This window comes from Lygodium microphyllum, chromosome 25 (assembly GCF_053477565.2).
Source record: "Lygodium microphyllum isolate KBCC chromosome 25, Lygodium_microphyllum_v1.1.10, whole genome shotgun sequence".
NCBI classification, from domain to species: Eukaryota; Viridiplantae; Streptophyta; class Polypodiopsida; order Schizaeales; family Lygodiaceae; genus Lygodium; species Lygodium microphyllum.
Window position 1 is genome coordinate 56832673 of NC_141159.1, and position 27725 is coordinate 56860397.

A 27725-nucleotide genomic window follows, 5' to 3' on the forward strand; every position below is an offset into this window, starting at 1 on the left:
TATGTACAGACGCATAGTAGGAAGTTTGATTTATATGACTATTACCAGGCCAGATTTGAGCTATGTTGTTGGATTGGTAAGTCAGTTTATGCAGACTCCAAGGAAACCGCATTTGGATGCGGCTAGACGCATACTCAGGTATGTGAAGTCCACATTGCAGTATGGACTATTTTATGAGACTGGGGTTCAGATACAGTTGCATGGATACACTGATGCTGATTGGGCTGGTAGCATTTCTGATAGACGATCTACCAGTGGATATGTGTTCTCTTTCGGGAGTGCTGCAGTCACTTGGAGCAGCAAGAAACAGCCTACAGTTGCCTTGTCGAGCACAGAGGCGGAGTACAGGGGTGCAGCAATGGCTGCATGTGAGGTAGCTTGGTTGCATAAGCTACTTTATGATATGCATCAGTCTATAGATGGGCCAGTTGTCATTTATTGTGACAACATGAGTAGTATACACTTGGCGAATAACCCAGTCTATCATGCTAGAACAAAGCACATTGAGGTGCATTATCACTATGTGCGAGAGAGGGTTTTACTAGGTCTTATTGATCTAGTTTATGTCAGCACAGAGGATCAGGTAGCTGACATATTCACGAAGGCATTGGGCGCAGAGAAGCTGCGCAAGTTCAGAGACCTGCTTGGTGTGCAGGAATTGGGATTGAGCTCGAGGGGGAGTGTTGAGATATCGAGCTCCACTCGTGATACGCCAGGGTGACCGTTGAGTACTTATGTCACCGACTTGTTAGTTGCAGACGCGGTTGGTACACCGCCGATGAATAATAGCTACATGATAGCTATCCTTATCTACTCTAGTTCGTGGCTCAGTTAGTATGCCACCTTAGTTAGTTGAGTTTGGTTTGAGACCCATACATAGGGTTCTTCTATTTCTTTGTACTAGAGTTCTTTTTGGCTTACACAACTAAGAAGAGGAAAACTGTTTTCAGCCTCCACCCTTGTGTGTCTTCCCCCATTGTGCAAGCAAGAAAGCTTCAAGCGAGACTCCTTCCTTCTCTCCCACAATCGTGACATACTTGTGATCCATTGAGTCATGGTGTCAATCTAAAGGTAAGAAAGTGAACTAACTATGCCTTTAATCAGTTTGTGCATCCTTATTTTCATGGATATTGAGAGGAGTGAGTAGAATGGTGAGAGAGAGAGAGAGAGACACACACACACACACAGAGAAATAGCCATGGCTAGCATTATTAAAGCTCTTGAATAAAATAAGAGTGTCGTAAAGTCCATGTTGTCCTTGTTGCACTTGCGAAGGCAATAACAAAATGCAAAAATTTTTGAACTCCTAGGCATCAATATAGGAGTCATCACTAGTCAAAGAGGGAATTGGTCAAGAAAATATTGATAAATTGAGTGCCCTTCTAATCTCTATGAGAATTTTTCTTGTTAACCATGTGATGAGAGCTAGTGCCAAGTACTTTCTTACCTGCTACATACCCCTTAAGTTTTCTCTAAATAAGCACGACTCTAGCTGTAGAGTTTTCTTTGGAGTGGCAATAGTAATACACCTTGAATTCCCAAACTCTCATGGGATACTTACTATTTGCCTAAGGGTGGTTAAGGGTTCCCTAATTTGGGAAACATGGTTGGCATATTAGCTACTGCGGATGATTTAAATGTTTTATGCCTCCCCAAGATCCCTAAGCTATTCTATTCCTTTAAGACACCAAGTAAATCAAGTGAAAGGGGGCTAACAATTGGCATGATTTTTCCCATCTCTAGTGATCAAAAATGCCGGAGAGAAAGTGTAGACAAAGGAATGGAGTAGACATAAAGAGCAATGTGCTCTCATCCTCTTTCATTATTCATGAACAATAGTAACACACACAACTGTCTACACAAAAGAAGATAGGTCTAACTTACTAACCATATTTTGCTAACTATGGTTAAGTCTAGTATGCCTTACTTATTAATGACACACACATGGCTACTAACAACTAAGGGCTACAACTATCATGATCAAGATTAGTAACATGGTAGATGAGCTTGACTCTCAATGCTCCCCCTCAAGCTCAAGAAAGATATTGTACTCCAAGAAACTCTCTAAAGTGGCTGAACTTATCTTTATCTAGTGACTTAGTAAAGATATCAGCTACTTGGTCTTTTGCTTTGACATGCAAGAGATCCACCTTTCCTGCTGGTACTATCTCTTGTATGAAGTGATAGTATACTGGCATGATAAATAGGGTTTGTAGCTAGAAGTATACTACTCATATTATCACAATACAATGTCACTAGAGCATTTTCTTGCATACCCAAATCCATCAACTTCACCAACCAAGCAATCTTGCAAGTTGCTAATGCAACACCTTTGTACTCTGCCTCAATACTAGAGAGTGCAATTGCCAGTTGCTTCTCGCTACTCCAGCTAATCATGCCATTGCCAAGGCTGAATGCATAACCACTAGAGGACCGTCTATCGTAAGGAAAACCTGCCCAATTTGCATCAGTGTATCCCATGAGCTTTAAGTCTTTATCTTTCTCATAAAGGAGTCAATAGTAACGCATAATTCTTCTCACTACATCCAAATGGGGTTTACTAGGCTCCTGCATAAACTGATTGATAAGCCCAATTGAGTAGCTAAGATCAGGCCTAGTGATGGTCAAGTAGATAAGACTTTCCACCATTTTCTTATACATGGTAACATCTGCAATTTTAGCTCTAGTATGCACATCCAAGTTGGTATTTTGATCCAACAGATTATCCAATGGTTTACAATCTATCATGCCATACTTCTTCAACATTTCCAATGCATATTGTCTCAACATCAACCAAAGTCCATTCGCTGAATTTACCACTTCAATGCCTAAAAAGAATATTAGGTCACCTTATTCTTTCATGTCAAACTCAATTTTCAGCATTAACATTACATCATGTATTCCAATGTCATTATCACCTGTAATAATGAGGTCATGTACATAGATGGCTAGCACTACAAGACATGCATCTCTCTTTTTGGCAAATAGACTGTGATTAGCCTTGCCAACTACAAATCCAAGACTCTACAATTAACTTCTAATGTGTGCATGCTAGGCTCTTAGAGCTTGTTTCAGTCCATAAAGAGATTTTTTTAAAGCTTGCAGATAGAATTTAGATATCGAGGGTGTACGTACGCTTCAAGCTAATCCATAAACACTTCTTCTTCCAGGTCACCATTCAGGAATGCATTTTTCACATCCATTCGTTGTAATTTCTAGCCCTTTGTTATAGCCAAAGCAATCATAGTTCTGATAGTTGTCGTCTTACAATAGGGTCGAAAGTCTCTTCATAGTCCAAGCCATACTATTGTGCATACCCTTTTGCTACTAACTTGGCCTTATATCTTTCAATGTTGTCATCATACTTGCACTTAGCTTTATACACCTATTTACAACCAATAGACTTCTTGCCACCCTCAAGAAATGCAACCAATTCCCAAGTCTAATTTTCAGCCAAATAATCCATTTCCACATCCATTGCTTTGCACTAGTTCTTATCCTTGATAGCTTCACTAAATGTAGCAAGCTCTTTGTGTTCCATGAGCTTAGTCATATATACATAATGCTTCATAGAATATACATTGCATGTAAGTCTATCAACCGGATATCTCACTGTTTGTGACCATCTCAACTCCGGTGCACTACTAGATTCCCCTCTTTCATGAGATGGTACATATCTACTCTGCCTCTCACACCAGGAGTATACAGAGATAGAATTCCAAGTTCATTGTCTAGGTGATCAGCCAAATCATATCAAATGTCAAAATCCCAAGAGCATCATCAAAAACTTTTTCTTTGCCTTTGCTTCTACATCATTTCTCCCCCTAACTAACATAGTCTTGTTAGTGGATGATGATGCATAACTACGTAACTTGCCAGTCCAAGGAGATACACTGGGAGATACATCACTTGTAGGCCTAGACATAGTAGCACTCTATTGTCTGCAGAGTAGCAATGGATACATGATCTGAAGGCATATCAGTAGGAACAATAGTAGATGATACATACCACGAAGCCATTTAATCAAAGATAACATATTTGTTGATAATTGTTTCATGTGTGGATGGATTAAAACATTTGTAGGCCTTGCACTCCTAAGTATAACAAATGAACACACACTTTTGTGCCTTAGGATCCAACTTCCTTCTCTTCTCCTCTGGGATAGGTACATAGGCAACACAACCAAAAACTTTCAAGTGGCTAATGTCTAGTTTACAGTCATACAAATTCTGGTACAATATCATCAAAGATAACATATTTGATGATAACTATTTCATGTGTGGATGGATCAAAACATTTGTAGGCCTTGCGTTCGTGAGTATAACCAATGGACACACAGTTTTGTGCCTTAGGATCCAACTTCCTTCTCTTCTCATCTAGGATAGGTACATAGGTGATGCAGCCAAAAACTTTCAAGTGGTTGATGTCTGGTTTATACCTATACAACTTCTGGTACAATATCATGTCATGAATACCTATAGTCATGCAACACATACATTGCTGTCATAATAGCTTCAACCTAGTAGTATAGTGGCATGTTCTTCTCATTAAGAATTGCAGGAGCAATATCCATAAGAACCTTGTTCTTCCTTTCAACCACTCCATTCTATTGTGGTGTATAATTGCATGTGAGCTGCTTGCAAATGCCACTCTTGCTAATTATCTATCAAACTCATTAGAGACATATTCACTACCATTGTTAGATCTCAGACATGGGATAGAGCATTCGAATTCCTTTTCAACTTCTTACTTAAAGTACTTAAAGATAGTAAATATCTCATCTTTATGCTTCAAGATATACACCCATGTATACATGCTGAATAAATCTATAAATGTCACATAGTACTTGAACCCTCCAAGAGATGCATTATAAGCTAGTCCCCATACATTAGAGTGTATCAACTGCAGTGGCCTAGAGTTGTTCTGTACATGTTTCATAAAGGGAAACTGAGATTGCTTGCCAAATTGACATGCATCATAGACATGGCCTAACTCAGTGTATTCAAACTTTTCCAAGTATGTGACCAACTACTTTCTTTGCATAGTTTGTAGCCATTGAATATTCACATGACCAATCCTCTTGTGCTTGATTTCAAGGTCTCTAAAGTGCCCTATCCATGTGCAAACATGGATAATTTCAACTAAGGCAATGTAGCATCCAGTGTAAGCATCCAATGTCTTTTGCCTCAAGCAATCATCTTGCAACCATTGCCAAATTCCTCTATAAAACAACCATTCTTATTAAAGTGAACCTGCAAGTTCTACTATATCACCTGGCCAACTAACAATAGATTTTTCATAATAGAGAGCACATGTAATACATCATACACACTTGTGTTATGAACATTATGAATTACCAAGTGAACTACATCCTAATGCTCAATACTATGCTAAGTGTCATCTCCTATACAAGTATACCCATGCTTATTCGGAACCATGTTAGTAAACCATTCCCCATGTGGTGTCACATGATTGGAATCCCCAAAGTCAATATACCATACATCATCTGACTTTCTCTTTAGCAACATGGTTCTGAACATATGTCATAGCAAACAACTTGTCAGTAGATGCATTTTCAACATGACTAGATGAAGCATAATGACCATGCTGCTTGCCTTTCTAATTGGCTTGGTACTTCCAGCGTTCCTTGGCAATGTGGCTATACTTCCCACAATAATGAAAATCCTTATCCTTGTTTGTATTTTCATATGTAGTCTGTCTGGCATTATCCTCTTGGATCTCCCCCTTGCTCAGAAGTATCCACCACCTCTAGCATTCTGTCCATGCTAATTATTTACATTCTGAAATGCATTCTATTGAGTTCCTCATCCATAAGAGAACCCTATGCCATAGTTACCACGGCCTCTTTGATTCGAATTGCATCTCTACCTTTGGAGCTACTTGAGCCTAAGGCTAATCCAAGTTTAACCTCTTCATGAACAAGCAAAGCAACCAGTGCATTGAACTCGAGCATTTCTGATCATACTGATATGGATGTATCAAATGACTTATGCTCTGGTCGTTTGAGACCATTCAGTGTAATTGCAAAGAACTTCATCATCAACCTCAGCTCCAACAAATGCTAGTTGATTAGCAATGGCCTTTATCTCTATTGCATAATCCTGTATGGACCATCCTTTCCTATCCATGGTATTAAACTTGTGTTTCAACTAAATTTTGTGTGCACTAGTGGTAGGGCCATAGTATTGCATCAAAATGTCCCATGCATCTTTGGTGACTTACAATTCATTATATGCATGACCATTGCATCAAAGATACATAATGAAAGTTAATACAAGACTCTACAAGAACATTCAAGACATGCATGATGTGCTCTCTACTATTCAGTTGTGGGATTGCATTTTGGAAGCACATTCAAGAAATACTCCATACGGAATTTTCATATAGTATTGTTGTTGTTGTCCATTTTTTTCACCCACTGTCTGAATGATATTGTTAGTCCTATCAACATTTGCTATGGTTGCAACTCTATAATCTAAGACTCTATTCCTTTATTGAAGCCTAAAGGGCCATAAGAACCTACAACTAGAAAAAGGAGTCCTCATTCACCCCATATGCATGCGAACATTGTGAAATAGATACAGGTCCCAATACACCTAGTGCTAGATAACAACAAGAAAAAATAAGGCAGATAGTATGATAGTTACACCTCATAACTCAAGATGCATGCATCAGTTACACTCGTATTATATGACTATGATTATCTTTTAGCTTAAGTTAGAGGATCAAGGATGATGAAGCTTAGGGTAAGAGGAAACCAAAGGCTTGCTGATCTATAAAAAGAGTTGATGCATATTTTGTAACGAAATGCAACTTTAGAGGAAACTTTCATCTCCACACAGTTCTCTTCAATTTTGCTTCTCTCATTCTCTATTGCACCCCCTTTTGACTTGTCTTATTCATGGTTATGGTGGTTGATGAATCAAGAAAATCATGTCTCACTTTGTATATATGTCTTCTATCACTTAGCCAATATCATACTTTGATTTGGTGACTTGTAGATATAGATGGACCTTATTCATCTACATTATTCTATTAGCATTTTACTAGAATCTAAGAGAGAAAATTGCACATGCAAAGAACCTCTAGCAAATATGAGCTTTTTTGTAGCAAGGGTATAAATATGCTCCAAGAATGTATGCAAGGAGTTTGTATACATGAGCTTGTGTAGGACAATTATATTTTTTAGATGGTGATCACTTATATAGTTTGCAATACTTCCAACTATGTATATGATTATGGAAATCCCTATATAGGGGTATCTTCCAAAGTAGCTTGCTTTGAAGAAGCTCATGGAGCATATGTTATACCAATTGAAATATTAAGTATACATGAGACAATACAGATTTTGTAGCATACCAACTACCACGAGGGTGATTATGTGGTACTCATGGGTGTAGATTTGACAAACAAGCATTGATACCTGCTAAATAGTGAACTCAACTAGCATAGAAGATGTCATACCCATGAGGGTTCATAGAATGTATATGGTGTCAATGTGTATACATATTTATACAAACCTCCTCCCATATGTATGCGTATCGCCTTTGATGTATATACACATCCCATATCTTTGTATGTGACAATACATATGTATATACCTTCTCCCATGTAATAAAATGTTATAAACTTCTAATGCCACCTTATGTGGGATCCCCACTAAGAAAAAGATGGGAAATAACCACACTCAATTTGATGGATTCTACAAACAAGGCCCACAAAATCAAGTAACCTACTCCCTAATAAGTGTTGTAATCACATGAGGGGAGTTTACACAAGCGAAAATTTCAATGTTAGGCTATCATTGACAAATAAATTCATTCTACCATTCAGCAAGGGCACACAAGAGTGCTATCAAGCATTGTGCCTTTAAGGAATGTCCACATGCATGCACACACACATGCATGTGTTTAAAGAGCAAGAGTTATGGGTAGGAACAAAAAATAAAAAGAGAAAGAGGAAGATAAATTACTAGATGTGGAAAACAAAGTATAAAGAGGAGGAGATAAATAGGGTTAACATGTGGGGTATTGGACTTTAGTTAACTTGGAATAATTGCTTTAACCAAGAGTGCACCTCAATGAGTGTTCCTTGAAAATATTTGTTGGGATCTTCAACACAAGTACTTTGTAAAATTTTCTTAGATTTTGTCAAAATTTTGGTTGTATATAACCAAAATGTGCCTTCAAAGTTGAAATTGACATGCTAAAATGCCAAGGTTTTTTCTAGATTTAGTAATGTGTTTGACACTAAGCCTTGATCTTTGGTGACATAAATGTCAAGCACGATAATAGCATGTGTTTCTTGAGAGCAATGCTAACAAACTTTTAGCTAGCACTTGGGAAAAACCTAACAATGATTTGATCTCCCTCTCTTTTGTGTTGGATGCATTCTTTTGGTATCTAAGGTGAAGGACACTAAATTTTCCAATCTCTAATGGCATCCAAATTAGTCTTTGCATAGGCATATGTATATTCTTCTTTTATATTTAGGAGTTCTATGCTCTCTTTATACCTTTGTAAAATATATACATAAGGGGGTTGAAACTATGTAGTTTGTCTCTCCTTTAGGTATAGAAGACATCTTCCTCTTTGATTGAAGAGCTTGAAGAAAATCTCTCCATCTTTCTAAGAAATATACTTTAGGGAATTACTAAGACCTTGGATATCAAGCCATACACGTTTCTTGATGTTTGGTAAGCTTTGTTTTGTCATATTTGCAAGTTTGAATTCCTTCATTGAGTTTTGAAGTTTTTTTCTAGGCTCTACATTTGAGAGATTTTTGTGAGCCATTAGTGTCTTTCTCTACATAAGCACGCGCACACACACACACACACACACACACACACACACACACACACACACACACACACACACACACACACACACACACACACACACACACACACACACACACACACACACACACACACACACACACACACACACACACACACACACACACACACACACACACACACACACACACACACACACACACACACACACACACACACACACACACACACACACACACACACACACACACACACACACACACACACACACACACACACACACACACACACACACACACACACACACACACACGTGTGAAATCTAACAAGGCAGCATATGTGACATTTCCAACTCTTGCAGTTTTGTCCTGGTTGGATTTCATATTTTATGTTTTGTTCTATTAAGAAAATTTAGTACATTTTTTGTAATATTCATTCAAGCATATGTAAAGTGTTCTTAGTTTTCTCATGGTTCCAACCCTTTGTCTCCAAAAAATTGTTAAGTTGAATTTTTTGCTAACACACACAAGATTGTTCACAATAAGTCCAATAAGTTTTGGTGGACATTCCATGTTTTGCTAGTACGAGTCCTTATTTAATTTAGGATGTCAATGTAAGACATTTGTTATGCTCAAAACAAGGTATATTTGTCAACTCTACACACACACATGCACACATTTTTTTGGAAACCAATGTTTTGACTTAATTCACACACACACACACACACACACACTCTCTCTCTCTCTCTCTCTCTCTCTCTCTCTCTCTCTCTCTCTCTCCATGTGGTAGAAAGGCTTTTCATTTGGTTTTGAAAATTTTTAGAAATGTAAGTTCTAATACACAAAAAAAACTACATGGATGAACTTTTGACAAATGCATTGTGCACACAAGAAAAAGCCCCCATGTAGTACAAAGTGTTTTTGTTAGGGTTTTGGGGTTTTTCAACATATGTATGAATCTTCATCTTAACACATTTGCTTCATGCAAGTTGGAGTTGCTTTTGGTGTCATCCATACAGATCAAATGTTTCCAACTAACTTACAACTACCAAGTGGTGGTATAGGTTTTCTTTAAATGCGATGCCATAATGACACTTTTATTTGAGAATTTGGGATGTTGCCACCCCAAGGGTCATTTAATAAGGAATGATCACATGTCACTGAGCTGGTCGTTTACAGGAATTGAACTAATAATCACCTTGAACTCACACACCCAACTCTTGGATTGAGCTACCGTTCATTGACGAGGAGTGATGCAAATTCAAATGAGGAGAATTCTGACAATTAAAAACAAATTTTAAGGTTTGATGCTGCATGAAATATTGGGAGGAAGGGTACGGTTCTCTTGTGAGAAGCTAACAAGAAAGACATCAATGGGGTTGTAGCTCAATGGTGGGTGTGGGTTGAGTTCTACATGTGTGTGAGTTTGAAATTTGCGCGTAAACCTCAGCAGTGCATCTCTCAAAAGAGAACTAAAAATCACACAAAAAAAAAAACTAAACAAGAAAGAAGCAATGATTAGAGTTGAATAGTAGAAAATTAAGTAGTGAAGCCAATGGGGTTGTGGTGTAGTGGTTTAGGTGTGGGTTAAGTTTAAGTGGGGTGTGAGTTCAAATCTTGTGTCATGACATCCCCAAAGGCATATTCAAACTATCTATTCACTTTTTTTTAAAAAGTAGTTAAACCTTTGTAATCCACAACTCAAGAGAATTTGGACAATTAAAAAACAAGCGTTAAGGTTTAATGCTGCATGAAATACTCTCCGGAAGGGAAGGAAGGGTACGATTCTGTAGTGAGAAGCTAACTAAACAAGAAAGAAGCAATGATTAGAGTCGAATAGTAGAAACTTAAGTAGTTAAACCTTTGTAATCCACAAGTAGCCTACCCACCAAGATTGATATGTATCTTCCCTTGAACTAAAGCTTAGATGGAAGAGCTCTACATGACATGCCACATTGTAATGGAAGGATCATGAAAAAGAGTAATTAGGACTTAGACACTAACACTTGGTTGGCTAGTGAGGATAAACTTGCTTTGCCATTAAACAAGACATTTTTGAGGCTGCTTATATTCAATATACAATCCAAAGTAACGAGGATTTAACTCTCTTTCTTTCCCCACAAGTCTTATAGTCAATAATTCACCTTGTTTACTTTCGTGAAAACACAAGTTCACCCACCTTGGGCACTACATGGTAGGCCTGGGGCTAGTAGGCTACTTTTCAACCATTAACAGCTGCATGATGATGATATGATGATGCATTGACACCATCTATCCATAGGAGCTAGCACTCACATATGAGAGAGAGAGAGAGAGAGAGAGAGAGAGAGAGAGAGAGAATATATGGACCCTCTAGTATCTGCAGACTACCACCTACCATCCATAGTCCCATGGACTAGAATAGGAGTGTGGACCTTGACCTTTGCTTAGTTAAGGCCAAAGGTACCTTCCTGTCCCTTGCCTGTTTTTTCTTTTTCCTGCTTTTAATGGTTTTGGGCTCACTCAGTACCCCCTGTTTGGGCTACAACTGCATTGAAAGAGCAGAACAAAGCAGAACATTGAAAGAAGAGGGGGAGGGAAGGGAACCCCCTCACCACACGCTTCCTCCAAATTCCTCCTTTCTGTCTTTTTGACACAGTAAAAAGGAAAAACTGGACAATATCCCTTCTTTGTGCTTTTCTGTTTTAATGGTGGGCGATCCCCTGTCCTCATCTCAGACCTGAAGTCTTATTACAGCAATTCAATGTTGCCCTGAGTGCTATGGTCCTTCTCGAGACAGGAGTAAAGGACACATGTATATATGTCTGCAGCCTAATGCCTTAAGGCTTACAGTGATTCAATCTTGCAGTATTAAGCAGAGGGTGCTATGATCCTTCTGGAGACAGAGTAAAGACATCTACATGCTCTTCTTATACTGGCAATTCAATGTTGCACTACCCAGCAGAGGTGGGGGGGCTCCTGCAGGAGACAGAGTAAAGGTGATATTTATACATGATTTGGGCCTTTAGGCTTTGTCTTTATTGGAAGTGAAGAGGGGTTTCTGTTTTTCTGCTACTGGTGCTGCTGCCGCATCCATTCAATGGACACCCCAGGCACTTGGGCTTGCCCTGATACTCTGAATCAGACAGGAGGAGAGGCAGAGCTCCTGCAGCCTTATGACATTCTTGATGGCTTTCTGCCCTCAGCTCAGGAGGCTGCAGCTGCTTCTCTTTTCAGGGAGTCCACACCTGCTGCTGCTGATGACTGCCTCGATCAGTATCTTAGGGTAAGCTGCTCCCTGGATGGAATCAGGCTAAAGGAAGAAGAGGAGAGCTTCCCTCCTCAATTGAGCTGCAGCTCCTCCTCTCTCTCTTCAGAGGCCCTCCCCTTTTATCATGCTGGAAGCCCTGGCACACACATCCAGACCCATGCTCCTCCTTCAAGGAGGTTCTCCTCTCCACCACAGTGTTCCGGTACCACCTGCGCCCACGACAACCATTCAGTAGACTCTTCCGAGCTATGTGAAGCTCAAGATGGGAGTTCATCTTCTCCAGCCATGGTAAGAGGCTCACTGAACTTTCAGTTTGAGCTGTATTCTGCAATGATGGACATCTAGGGATGGCCAGGACTTGGAGGCACTAACAGAAGGTGAACCCTGTGCAAGGACAGAAGTGAGGCTTACTCTCAGTGGAGCATGCCAAGCTGCCACATTCAGATAGTATGCAGCCATTGAATAATCCTTCAAAGGGCTGTGGGATTAGTATCTTCCTTTTGTAGTTCTCCTTACTAGCCACTGAAAGCAGTCACATTCAGTTTTCTGTGCTGGATAGGTTTATCCCAGCTTAAGCACTTGTCTAGAGTACCACATTCCTGTGGATCAGAACAGCTCAAGCACTCCATCTGTGTGTTTAGTAGAGCAAACCACTGTCTGGGCATGACAGTGGAACCACTCACCCAATATGGCTGCAAGGTTGTACATCCTTTCAACTGTTGGTGTTGAATGGCCTTTCCCCAAGTAGCGTCTGATGACACGGGCAAAGCTATTCTCTTGGTGCATGTCATCGATTCTTAGTTTGGGTGGGGGGGGGGGGGGGGAGCGGGGGCAGAGGTGGTAGCTAGGCAAAAGGGATGGTGAACAACAGTCCTGATCAGTTTCCAGCGTGTTCCTTCTTGTGCCCAATTGTCTTTTCTTGTGTTTATCAGTGACATTGTGAAACATGGATTGGTCTGGTCGCACAGAACTAAGAATCAATGCACTTGCTCTCTTTCAGAAGGGTGCTAATTCAAGATTCATTGTTTTTTGCTTGTTTACATTGCAAAGGGCCTTGCTATGCACGAATATACAAAGTCATCTTCTCTGATTACATCAGACAGCGAGGATTGTTGCACTAATGGGACGTCTAAAAAGCTCAAACTGACACACTCTGCCACCTCAAATGCATCATCAAAGGTCAGTCGGATTTTCTCAGCTTTGTGTGCACTAAGAAATTTGCCTTACATCCAGCTTGAAGATTTTATTGCATGCAGGCACAGATGAGCCAATCTCAGGTGCGTAAGCTGAGTGAGAGGATCACGGCTTTGCAACAGTTGGTATCACCATTTGGCAAGGTTAGGAGCTTACTTCTGTTGAGGGCATTCTTCTGGATTTGAAAAACAACCATGGGCTTATTGAGAAACATGTCTTCTGCAGACTGATACAGCATCTGTCTTGATGGAAGCCATAGGATATATCAAGTTTCTTCAGGATCAAGTGCAGGTGAGTTTTTATTACGTAAAGTAGTGTGCTTATTCTCTGATGTGTTTGTCACGCCGAAAATTAGCGAGGTGCATCTCTTTATCTGAATTCTCTGACAGTCTTCTTCCCTCTGAACTGTAGGTTCTGAGCTCACCTTATTTGACTTCTAAAGCAAATGTTAAGGTGAATTTTCTAGCCATTTTTCCTGGGTGAAAGAAAGTTCTGTTGTGGTGTTTGAGTCACTAGGTTTCCCTTTGCATTGTCAGAGGACCCCAAACATCTCCCATTGTGATTTTTAACAAATTGGTCCATGAACAGGGTTGTGAAGGTGGACCTGACTTGAGAAGCAGAGGACTATGCCTTGTTCCTATTTCTTGCACATTGAATGTTGCAAACAGCAATGGTGCAGACTACTGGATTTCTGGCATTAGCGGGTGTGGCCGATACTGAGGGAATCTACTTGAGGGCTGCCATGCCACCATATCTCAGCTCCTTGTGGCTAATGGGCCCTCCACTTTTTGCTCTCATTAAGTCTGGCAGTGATCCATTGTTACATAAAAATACTCAACATATGTATTATCAAACATAGTCATACATCACAATCATTAACCCTAGTAACCTTTAGTGTCTGGAATAGCTATTTGTAGAACATATGACGTTATAGTTTTGGACAGCAAACAACCCTACAAGATCAGGGTGTTACCTTTCTAGTGATGTTACAATGGGAATAAAGGCTACATCTTGCCACCTTTCTCAAAGAGGGCAATGAACCATTTTGTATGGAGATTATAGATGTGTTTTCTTTCAGTAAGTATGACAGCAATGAGACTGCATATATGAGCTAGCTATCTATGGTCATAAGGATGAGACTGCATATATGAGCTAGCTATGGTCATAAGGATTCATTCTTTAAGAGCACTGGTGACATGTAGCAGGTATGAGTGTTTATTTTGCTCAAGGCTTTCCTCCTTTCTTAATTTGGCAGTGGGAATAATCAATCCGACTTCATATTTAGAAAATAAATGGCTTGGGGGCCAAGACCACACACAAACGCCCTTAATCCTCAGACTGGAGGCATGCTGAGAGGGAGGTTAGAACCTCTGGTTCACCAGAAGGCACATACAAGGGAGCCCTCCTGGATGAGGAGGCGAATGCTACACCCATTGCAAACACCAAAGTAACATGTGAACAACCAAGAGTAATGTGTGTGCATCTAAGTGGAGGAGAAAAAATAATGTACTTTTGTTCAGTCCCAAGTACTTTCAGGATTGAGCAATTCAGCTTGATAGTAACCACTCACCCATGCAAGAAACAATGCAATCCTCACATTCATCAATCTAGAACAGACACAAATGGAATGCATTGACTACGAAACTTATGCTCTTGTATGCCCAGTTTGGAGCTTGGTAGTAACAAGAATTTAAGGGTTTGCTTTTGATGTTGAGTAGGTGTTGTGGTAAATGGAAATCAGCTCTATGTTTAGATGCAGCTAGTTGAAGAGGCTCGAACAATGAAGCCATGGGTATGGATACAAGCTACATGATTTGCTTGGGCTGTTGATTCAAGTATAAAATGAGTACCATTGAGAACCTAGAAAGTTACTTTATAGGGGAAAGAACTTGTAGTAGTTGAAGGTTGAGGCTTATATCTAGACTTGTAGCAAAGTGATGCTTAGACCCTTGTCTACTAATTGAATAAGTGATTCATTATAATATCATTGGACCCTACATTTGTAGCAAAGTGATGCTTAGACCCTTGACTACCAATTGGACAAGTGATTCATTATAATATCATTGGACCCTATGTGGGTCCCATTTCAACATTCATCTTGGTGATCAGCGAAGTGGAGACAGTCTCTTTTTTATATTGTTTATAGGTGCCTCACCACATTGTTTATAGGTGCCTCACCACTACCTGTGTGAATGGAACCTTAGGTTTACAACCACCCACCTCCACTTGAGCTAGTGGATTTCAACAACTCAAAAGTTTCCTTCACCAGAAGGGAAAAGGATATTGTTTTGTTGAGTTGTAACAATTCCAACTTTGATGTTGTTACCAACTAAAAGCTTCTTCATATGGTCGAAGAATATCGGTATAAGTTTTCATGAACGTCGAAAAGTTGTGACATTTTCAGAGGAATCTCTCGTTGATCAAATAATTTGTTATTCTTGAATTGTTCCACATTTTGAACCTCATGATGTAGGAGGAGCTGCCATTAATTATGACCTAAGGCTTCTAATCAACCTTGGCCCTTTTGAAGCCTTAATCATCTCTTTTTCCCTTTGGTTGTTATTCGAGTTGGCCTTAGGTTATCTACATGCATCTTAGATGTGGATAAAGCTTTACTTTGATTACATTTTTTGGATCATGAGTCAACTATGGGTTGTTTGCTCCTTATTACAAAACACTTGTTGCATTGGTTACGGGCAATGCTCAATGTTGGATTCTTGTGGCTCTTGTCCAACAGAAGGCTTGAATTGTTTGGACACTTGAAATGAAATCTATGGTGATATAGGTTCACATAGAGCATCTTGGGATTGGTAGCATTTGTTATCAACTTGGTGTTTTTTGTCTATTACACTAGAATTTCTAGTAAAACTAAGCATGATTCCATAAAGTTGGGTGTCAATCATAAGCATTAGCGAATATAATTGATGATCTAATGTACTTAAAAAGGTTGCTTTTGCTCAATGCTTGGATATTGGTGGCTTTATTTTGAGCACCCTTCCTTGAAAATGGGAGAATTGAAATAGAGATAATTACACAACTAGAGTAGCATTTGTGGCAATTTTGCATTAGATCTAGCTTGATTTGATTATATATTGGTCACTTTAGATGTAGCATCTTTACCACATTGTTTTGCATTCGAATATTTTTATGATGGGCTACTATCTTTATCAATTGAAAAACCTTCTTTCAAAATATAGAGGTTTATTTCCCAACCTAAAAAATTTTATTAACATAAAAGCATCTTTAGTGATTATTGGTTTGAGGGTGGCTTTTAAGGCAAGTGGCTTAGATTGATTTGAAGACTATGGTGTGGTGGATGATGGTTTGTTAATGCCATGATGTATTGCCACGTTAGTAATGCAACATCATAAGTGCTTGAGGTAGCCATTAGCCAAAGTTGTTTTGGGACTAGTCATAATGGTAGTTGCAAGCTACTCATCTCATCTTTCATCAACCATCAATGTTTGGATTATTATTAATTGCTTTTTTCCTACAAGATGAGGATTCATGTAGTGTTGTCGATCATGTTTATATCATCATCATAAAAAGCCACCTCTTATCACCTTCTAGCCAACCATATCACCCTTTGAGTTTGCCATAGCATGGTAATCTCACCACCATCACAATCATGAGGTTGCGACTCTTGAACTAGTTGCTGATACCTAAGGTTTGAGCTCTTTACTTGAAGAGTTGATTGAGTAGTCATACTTTAGAAATTGACAACGAACATGATCGTTCGGGTTAGTCTTTAGAGGATTTGGAGATGGAAAGCTTTGGGGCTTGCCTTACAACTCCTATGAAGAATCCTAAAGCCTATCTTTTTAATAGTGAAGGGAAAAGAGAAGCATGCATCTTACTAATAACTTCTGTAGTAGGACTTACAAGTGGTGCTTAGGTCCTTGAATTGTAAGTTCTATTTCATCTTGTAAACAATTCAAATTTTAATATGTGAAAGTACTTTGGCATAGAAATGAGTAGTGAGACATTGGGTTGCATTAGATCAATATGAACAAACAGATTAACTTTTAATAGAGGTAGTCATATATGGAAAATCTACACTAAAGTTCTAGAGTGTGTACATAAATGCTAGATGGATAGAGGGTTTATGTGATGGATTCATGAGAATTCCAAACCAAAAGGGTAGAGAAAACGACTTTAAAAAAACTTTGAAGAGATTGTTTTGGATATCTATATTATATCAAAATCCAATATGAATGCTAATTTCATTCAAATCGGGTTTGCTAAAGCTAAAAGGCACTTAGCAAGTCACACACACACACACACACACACACACACACACACACACGCACCCACGCACGCACGCACACGTGTGATAATCCTACCTATTACCATCTCAAATTTCAATTTGAGCCATAATTTTGTTTAGATGGATTCTTTTTTTAGGTTCAACTTGTTTGATGGACCTTGGTATGCCTTATTCCCTTTAGCTTCTAAGTTAATAGTTGAGAATGCAATTGTGGGACAATATACTGTTTAGAGCCTCTATTTGATGCTCACTATTTAGAGCCTCTATTTAATGCCATTTAAGAAATAACTTAGAATCTTGCCATCTCTAATTTTCACATGAATTATTCATACCCTTTCTCTCGTAGCCTATGAATTTTCCTATTAATAAATGGTAGCCATATGTATACCCTTTTTGCACCCATATCCTCAATGAAATTGTTTATGAAAGTGTCTTCTCCTTAGTATGGCTATGCACCTTCAAAAAACTCATGGTTATTGGAAGCATGCTTGTGGGCATAGTAATATAACCTACTTTCTAGGATCCTCTCAAAGCTATGGATTGATTGAGCCTCTAAAACAACCATATATGACCTTTTGGGTCTGTTCTTGTCCAAGCCTTTATTTGAAGTTTGAAACTCCTTTCACATCCAAGGGTAACAAGACATTCAAAATCCCGTCACATGCCTTGCATTTGTTTCCCTCAACTTGCAAAGAGTAAGTTATCGTCAACTTTTGACAAAATATATCGAGAGGAAAAGTGCATGGAGGAATGAGGGAGAGGGATCACCATTTTAATTGTCGTATGGCTTGTAGAAAGCATCACATGGGCACTTATGGAGACTAAACCTTTTTGTCCCTTAAATTCTAGGAGGAAACCATCATGCCAAAAAGTTAATGCATGGGTTTTGATAAAATAAATTAGGCATGATTTGTGTGAAGCACAAGCTTATCTTTAGCTTTAGTTCATGTCATTCCAAACTCTATCTAAAAGAAAGTCTGCGGTAACATTTCAAGTGAACTTGCCTACAAACAAATATTCAAATGCTTGAATTTCAAAACTCAAGTATAGTATGAGGAAATTAGGAATCAAGATTTTACTTTCTAATAAAACCTAGTTTCTATGAAGTTATAGTTATGGAATACAACTCAGATAGCCATTATCGTTGTTAAATGTAGTAAATGCTAGTTTAAGTACGTTTCCTTGCAATCTTTTAAAAGCTTCTACACCTTTTATAAATTCCAATGTCATGTTATTGGACATAAGATATAAGCTTTGATGACTTATTGAAGGATTATGTAGCACATTGTGGGAACAAGGTGCAAAATAAGCATTGCTACCACTAAAAGATACTTCAAGTACAATGGAAAAAGACTTTCTCCTATGCAATAGTTGAGTACTCCAAGAAAACATTATACCATTAGGCACATGCTTCTTGTCATAGTGTTTTGAGCATTTCAATGCACATTAGAACTTTGTTTAGGCTTTTTTAAACAAAGGTTGACACAACAATGTTTGAGTGTGCTGGAATCTTTATTGACATTGGTGCAAATGCTAAAGTAGAAAAGAGAGGAGTAAAGGAACTAAATGGTTACCCAAGAAAAATCTAATTTGGTTGCAAGGAGCAAGATGATGTGCTACAAACCAAGTGCGCGAAAGTCAAGATGAAACTTCCTTGGCATTCTCACACAAAGTTACGCTTATGTGTAAATGCAAAAGAGAAAGTTAAAGGGGAGACTTCTTTTTCACACAAGCCATGTTTCCATAGCATAGGATTTTTCCATAGGCCATTTGCATATTTCACACATTCTCCATAATATCACACTAAACTAAAAACATGTGTTGCAAAAACAATCATAGCTATATGGTGACAAACATTAGACAACATATATTCCCCTGGATTATTGCTAGCTTAGTTGCTAATGCTTAATCAACACACAAAATTGGAAAAGATACTACTGAAGTGCAATGTTTCACATTGCAATGGAAGTTGTGATAAGCTTACAAATTTTATTGATGGTTATAGATCCTTTTTGCACCTTCTAGGAAGCCTTTACTTCCACGTTTGTTTATCCTAAGCCTTTGTTGATGTGAAAAACTATGTTCTCTTCATTTAATACATACACACACACATACATACATACATATGAATATACATGTCTATGTATGTATAATGTGCAATGTGCATGTGTCTACCTACACATATAATATGTGTGTGTGAATATATATGGAAATACATACACGCATATCAATAAATGTATACATATTCATATTTACATTTATGTTTATTATGTGTCTATATGAAACTTTATATTGATATATGTGAATTTAGGTAGTATATTTGCATGCACGAATGCACATATATATCTATTCAACCCTTCAACTATCAATCCATTTTCTCTCGTCGATCTATCTATTTATGTATTCGTTTATATATACATGTATGTATTTATGTACAAACTCTTTCTATCACCTTGTTTGCCTTTCTATTTTTACTATGTTGTTGATCCATTGGTCCATTTGTATGTTTCTCTTTTTTTTCCTATTTATGTGACTCTCTCTATATATTTGTTTATATGTCTATTTATGTATTTGTTGCATATCAGTCTATCTACTTGTTTGTTTCTTTGTTTTTCTACCTATCTATATGTCACTTTATCTATACACATATACATGTTGTTCAATTCATCAATCCATCCATCTACTTGTCCATTTATCAAATGATTAAGTGATTGAACTATTTATTTATCTCATTGTTTGTTTGTGTGCTTATTTGCTTGTCTATCTATCTATCATTTTTTAATCAACCTATCCTTCTTTTTCTATGTATTTATGTATCTATCTAATTTATCCATCCATTTATGTATTTGTATCAAATAATTATGAGCTCATTTTGGAGCCTTTTAGGTCGTAGAAAAAAGGGAGATCTTCCAATGACACAAAATACACCATTATGCATGAAAACATTTAGTTTCTAAGACTACACTATTCCTCTAGAGACACCCAATAAGCTAATTTTTGAAGATCTCATATTGTAGTATCATTAGTGCTACCTTAAGCTATGGAAGTGATAACCATTTTTCCCACAATCATAGTACCAGGAGTTGTCACCAAGGCGGCCCATTCGAAACAATACTTATATCTAGCCACATTTTTTGAAACTACATTTTACTTTCTTGATGTACTACCCACGTTTTCTTACATAATTCAATATTTATAATGTCATTCATATGTTTGATGCAAAGCCAATATACCCAAACTGAGTTTTGAAATAGTGAAATTAAAAACAATACTTCTATGTAATCGCATTTTGCAAAAACCAGATTTTTCTCTCTTGATATTCTACCAACATTTTGGTATAGAATTTATAATATTTTCGCACGAAATATAAAAGAATTTTGACCACTACACGGCCCGCGCAAAAGCGTAGAAGGAAAAATCCCGGGCAGAGAGGAGTCGACACGCGAAATTCTAAGTCTAGACCTTATAGGCAGGGTTGTAGCAAATCCCGTAGTCTTAAGTCATCTCGTACTTGTCATTGTTGTAAGTAACAAAGACATATATGGCCACAGTGCCATAAGAAGATAGACACGTCAAAGGCAAATGGAAAGTATAGAATAATACTAAATCATCTAATAATTGTCATATTACAAAATCCACTCTCAAGATCGAGGAGATAAATGCATTAGAGTACACTTCAGATGATTATATTTTGACTACTTCTTTATTTCGTGCCACAAAATTGATTGATGGTCAATCTTCTTTCTTTAAGTGTTGGTGACTCACTTTGGGTGCTTTCTTTCATGTGATCCTACATCGTAGTTGGTTCTATACTTATCGTACTATTTTTGGTTTAGAGGATGACCATGTCTATGGTATTGTTGACATTGGCGATGTACATTTGCAGTTTCCCATTGGTACTTCCTTTGTTCTCCATGATGTACAACATGTTTCGACTTTGACTAAAAGCCTTATCTTTGGTAGAGGTGCCAAGATTGGTAGTCTTTATCCTTTGCTTGTCTTTGGCTTCAGTGATCATGTATTGGTAGTTTCTGATCACTCTCATGTATCTTGGTGGCATTGTCACCTTGGGCATATGCCACTCAAAGGGGTGAAAGTTTTGACCCGTTTGCAATATCTCCCACCCTTGGATTATTCATGTTTTGATTCTTATGATCATTGTTTATAAGACAAACAACAGACACACAACATGCATAAGAATTTTGGTTCTACATGCATGGGTGAGCTATAGCTCTTGTTCATTTGGATGTTTGTGGACCCATGTTTGACGGGACCTAAAATGGGCCGGCACTGGCTATGACACTAGCCGAACCTCATACGCATAGCCTCACGGGGGCCAGGAGCATCTATAATGCACTAATGTACACTACATAGACTTAATTATGCATTTGTAGCTTATATATAGTCCAATGTCCCTTTCCCCAAACTCTAACAAATAGAGTATCCCATACATATCGGTAATAAATATCACAAAGAACATACATAGGAGGCACCCCATCAGCTGATTGCCATGGCCCCACTGCGACTTTCCTACACCTCGGGGATTGGCCCCAAGATGCATCGCTCTAACATAAAGTACACATGATACAAGCTCCACTCTTTCATTTTGAACGTATTCTAGGAGATACCATGTGTCCTTACCAAAAAATTCCCTAAGAAAATGATTGACTAACCTACAGCTTAGGTCATCTCACACACTCAAGGATAGGTCATCATAACGGAAAACAGGTGCTATGCTTTCACTTCTTTGTATTCTGATACCAGGGTTGATATGCACATGCAAAAGTGGATGATCCTAATGTGCTCAAACATAATTTTCAATCAGAAACATGTCATGCAAAATCAAGCTTTCCAATGCTCATTTAGTAACTCGTTGCGATGATGTAAGGATAGCACTGAGACAACGGTCATGTTACTATTCTCTTAATTAAAATACAATGAACCCTATATCATGATATGCATAAGCAAAATCAGCAATAAACAGCTCCCAAATCGCATCATTAAAACACCCCACCCCCTATTTTTAGGTATTGCTTCCGTTACATAGGTGTAGGGGTTTATTTAGTCATGTTTTGATGTATGAAAAGAAATAAATCACGAACTTTGACAAAGAGATAGGGAAAACTGAGGCTAAACCTTATGCTTTGCAACTACCATACATTCACAAATACTCATTATATTTTTTCTTATTTTCATGAAGCGTATTTCTATTTTCCCCTTATTTTTTTCCTTATTTTTAGCATTTATTTGTCAATAATCACTATTATTTTCTAATTTTTTTCCATACCAATCATTTTAACATATTGAAATTCAATTTTATTTTCCATTTTCTCCCATAGGAACACATTTCATCCACCTGAAATGACAAAACTATCATTTTATCCTTAAAAACCGCATTTCATTTGCGAGGTTTAAATAGCGCATGTAAATCATTACGAAATCAAAATTTTTTGATAAACAATAATTAAACATGATGCAACCAACACTCAAAAAAATCTACATCAAATAAGAATATCATTTCTATCACAAAATATCAAAAAACATTCATTTTCTTCATAAAAAATAGTAATATCGTGTTTCTATGAAACCCGAGACACATTAAATGACTGCATGACCAGTGGACAGAGCCTCCATCCTCTCAATTCCATGATGCACATCAATCTTCAACATCTCCATTAATCTCCATAATCATTTTCTTCAATCTCCTTCTTGATTCCTCCTTCAAGGTAGTGCGCATGAATAGCCCATAGAGAGGAGAGAGAAAGACTAGTTTTGGTCTTCTGATTCAGGCAACCATTTCACGGGTCAGAGGCGGAAATTGGAAGCGAAGGAGGAGTGTAAATCATTGCTGTAATCGGTTCGTATAGGTACATTGAGGTGATCATTGCCCCCTCCCTCTCCTCCTCATGAAATCGGTGACGTGCAGCAATGGTATCCCTTTTTTTCGCCCTCCAGTCAAAAAAATGGTCCCCTCCCCCTTCACGCAAAAATTTTGGGGGGGGGGGGGGGGGGGGGGGGTGGGAGACCCCAAGGGTTACCCCCCTTGGCTTAAAGTCCATTTGCATTACTTCTTGGCTTTTGTCCCTTCACCTCTGGCACTCCCTTCTCACCTACGACGGCCGATTCGAGGTTCAAAAAATCCAGCCCCTCATTTGTCTTGAAGTCCCCCATTGCTGGGCATCTCCTGAAGTCTATTCCAACATCTCGAGAAATTATAAAAATTTCCCAACTGTTGCTCGGTTGGTCTTTAAAGCACGTTTGGCACCAGTCTCTGACTTGCCGCTTAAAATTGAACTGATTGCAGCCGCCGCCTTCGACAGGGTTCAATTTTCTCCTGAACTTCGGGTTTTTTGAAAATTTTCTGGCACTTTTATGGGGCCAAAAAGTAGCTCTCATTGGCGACCATGGGATAGGGCAACTCAGCCCGTTGAATCCCACGAACAGATCTGCACATACAAAACCACAAAGAGCATCAAGCTGATACAAAAAATAGTCAACAAAACGCATAATAGATCTCACCCTTACCCCTGACAAAACCAAGGCATGAAATCCACAAGGAGTAGGCCCAACATAATCTGACAGAAAGCCCATAGCTAGTCGCTAACCAACTGCTCCAACACAGCCAAGCTAAAAAGCACTATCAGAGAGGTTGTCCGAAGTGGTGGTCTAAACTACCATCCTAACTAAGGACAACTCAACCAGGAGTTTCTACTAGGCGAAGACTCCTATAGCCTGATCAAGAAATATTTTCTTATAGCATGTTTTCCTTTTAGGCTTTTATTGTTCCACACTTGGGCGTATAAAAAGGAGGGAGCTGAGCGTAGTGACCCAAGGAGAACAGGGCATCGGCCTTAGGACCTATCTTGGTACCCAATAACCTACCAATCCCTCGCGAGGCAACACAATCCTTTTCTGATGCTGACTTTTATTTTCATTCAAACCTTCTCTTATATGTTTTTTTCTTTTCAGCTAGTTGCCACCCCTAGGAAGACAAGGCATTGGCCCCAGATCTGACTCGTCCCTAGGAACCTAGTAGGCCTTCGCAAGACGATAAACAACTGCTCAAGGATTTTGTTTTTCTTTCTTTTCTATTTTTATAGAGGGGTTAGAACCCCTTTTTACACACCTTTATATATATATATATTTAGATATGTTTAGAACTTTCTCTTCTTTGGATATTGAAGGGTAGGCTTCTTCACTGCCTCACAACTAACAAGGACTCCTAGAATAGCTACCTAGCAGGCTAGCAAAACAGGGTCACTAGAACTTCCTTCTAAAATAGGTCTTTCAGTGCCTGACAAGGCCTTTGCAAGAGGTAATGACTACTCAGACCTCCCACAGATATACCTAACCTAATCCTAGGACTTCATGCCTTGATCGTTGGTCCCCAACAAATGAAAAGAAAGTAACCCCTTTCATACATATATATCATTAATTTCTTAAGGGAAAAAACTCAGAAAAGGGACGAAATCACTTGGAATGGCCACAAGAAGCTCCTTCGTAGGAAAGGCCCCCTCCAATGACTTTGCCAACCAGGATGATGTAATCACTAAAACAAAGAACCGTTAAATGTACCTACACCAAACAGACAAATGGCCCTCTTGGCCTAATGAAATAGCACATTTTACTGCAAACTAACTAGTCCTCTTGGCCTAAAGAAATAGATCATGGCACTACAAAACTGACTGGCCCTCTTGGCCTAATGAAATCAAACATTAAAGCCTTAAAGCAACTGGCCCTCTTGGCCTAAAGAAATCAAACAAACTAGCTCATAGATATCCCTCCTTGGAAGAAGGTAGATATGGGAAAATACGCTCCATTCCAAGGGGAAAAATAGGGCTCTCAGCCCTAAACTAAATGCATCAAGTTGTGACCCATCCCTCCTACATATATAGCAAGAGGCGTATACATAACATGCCATCTGATCAACCTATGGATCCAAGATAATAGTGGGAGATGGGTCTCGACCACTTTTCGCATGATCCATACCAACCATCGCCTACCATATAATGCATGGACTAATAAAATTTTCCACAATTGACCAGGTCCTGTCTCATTATGAATAGCAACATCCAGACTAAGACCACAGTTGAAGAAGAGGTCCTCTTCATAAGCAAAGCTAGTTAAGGAATTTGCAAAACGGATTCCAAGAACATGGAATCAGCTGAAGAGATACGCTCTCAAATTCATCAAGTAGGGTCATTGCAGTTCAATGATACATGCAAAGGATAGGATTTCAGACTATGTATGTCCCATTTAGTTGATTTAAAATAAGCTGGGAATCCCCTTTTACTAACAACTACTGAATACTACCTTTCTTAGCAATATGCAGTCCTATAATCAAGGCTTTATACTCCTCCATGTTGTCAGTGAAACCTATCCCAAGATAAATAACTAATTTCATTGTAACTCTACGTCGGGGATCTTAGATAACTACTCCAACACTTCATTTTTTAGTAGGGCCCTTGGAGACTCCATCAAAATATAATGTGTATGTCCACAATGGGTTTACACAGTTAGCCATCAAGAACTCCCCTATTTGTCATTATGATAGTCAACATACATGGATGAATTGATGGCTCCATCCCACCTTCTTCATTGAACTCAACAGGGATGCTTGTTAGAATTTGTAAGCAGTGATTTGGCAGAAAACTTTGATCTCCCACACAAAGGTATAGTCTTCTTGCTCAACCACTTTGTATCCTTTGCTCCACTAGATAAGATTTCCCTGATGGTATATTTTCTCTAGATATGGGTGCTCCAGATAAGGAATTAACCACCCCATCAACCAATTTAAGCTCTCCTGTTTTGCAGGTCTTAGATCAGCCCCAGCATGGACCTCCAATGCCTTTATCACATTAGCATACTAAAAAATAATAAGGTTTAATCTTATTAAGATTAACCTTATTTTTAAATTCCACTCCTTCCAAATTAGCTAGTAAAGCTGTGGACTTATTTTTACCTATCCTAACTACCTTGTAAGGGCCATCCCATCTAGGTTCTAGCTTCCCGGGAAATAGCTCCCTATGTGCATCATAATACATAACTAATTGCCCATTTTTAAAGGTGTATTTCTTTGCTTTTAGATCATGCAACCGCTTCATCCGACAATTAGCTACCTCCTGATGCAATAAACTCTGCAATTTGAGCTCATCCAGTGGGACTATGGTATTAAAACGCTCGAATATGGCATCTTCATCACCCAAAGAATTATTGATTGCGAATCTTATGGTCGGAAATTCAATCTCTAAGGGCAAGTCACACTCCTCCCCATAAACTAATTTGAATGCGATGTGTCCAGTGGCTTGTTTAAATGTCGTGTTATATGCCCACACCGCCACATACAAATTTTTATCCCAGTCACGTTTCTTTTCGGAGACTATCTTTGACAGGATACGCACAAGCTACTTATTGGTACTTTCAACTTGTCCATTTGCTTGTGGATTATAGGGGGTCCTTTTGTTATACTTAATTTTTCATGCTTTAGTCAAGCTTTTAATCACTTTATTAAAAAAGTGAGTTCCACAGTTCGATACTATTTCCTTTGGCAGACCGAAATGGCAAATGATCTGCTCAAGTAAGAAACTGGTAGTCTCTTGTGCATTGTCTTGCCTCATTGCTCGTGCTTCTGACCACTTTGTAAAGTAATCAGTTGTTGCTAGTATAATATATCTCTTCTGAGTAGTAGATGATGGGGTAATACGACCCACAAATTCGATGCCCCACTTCTCAAATGGAAGGATAGCCATAATAGGCATAAGTGGGCGCTTCTTGTTCTCTCTACTGTCATGTCTTTGACAAGTATCATATCTCTTAACATACTCAAATGAATCGTGGAAGATGGACGGACACCAATATCCAGCTCTTAAAGCCTTCTGTGCCGTCAACTGCGCAGGAAAGTGCCCCCAGCAAGCAGAGTCATGGCACTTCTCCAAGATAAATGGAACCTCGTCAAGCATCACACATCGGTGATAGATATCATCAACCCCCTACCGATATAGTGTTCCTGCAATCAAGGAAAATTTCAAGGCATGTTGTTTAATTTTCCTCTTCTCGGATTTGGATAGAGTAGCTCCAGTCTCTCCTGTAGATAGACAGTGCGTTATAGCAGCATACTAGGAGGGAATAGACGTTGTATCAATCTTAAACAGTTCTTCCATGTCACTTACTTTAGCCAAGACCTCTTTTGGCTCTCCG

General features: G+C 38.6%; 1 protein-coding gene across 1 annotated transcript; it reads left to right on the forward strand.

Annotated features, from left to right (window-relative positions):
• The first annotated feature begins 11278 nt into the window (after window positions 1-11278).
• LOC148014245 (uncharacterized) lies at window positions 11279-14444 on the forward strand. The gene is made up of 6 exons (XM_087666960.1): window positions 11279-12355; window positions 13118-13246; window positions 13324-13404; window positions 13487-13552; window positions 13673-13714; window positions 13850-14444. Exons 1-6 carry the CDS (start codon window positions 11897-11899, stop codon window positions 13979-13981), a joined length of 909 nt encoding a protein of 302 aa, XP_087523086.1. The 5' UTR covers window positions 11279-11896; the 3' UTR covers window positions 13982-14444.
• Window positions 14445-27725: the final 13281 nt, after the last annotated feature.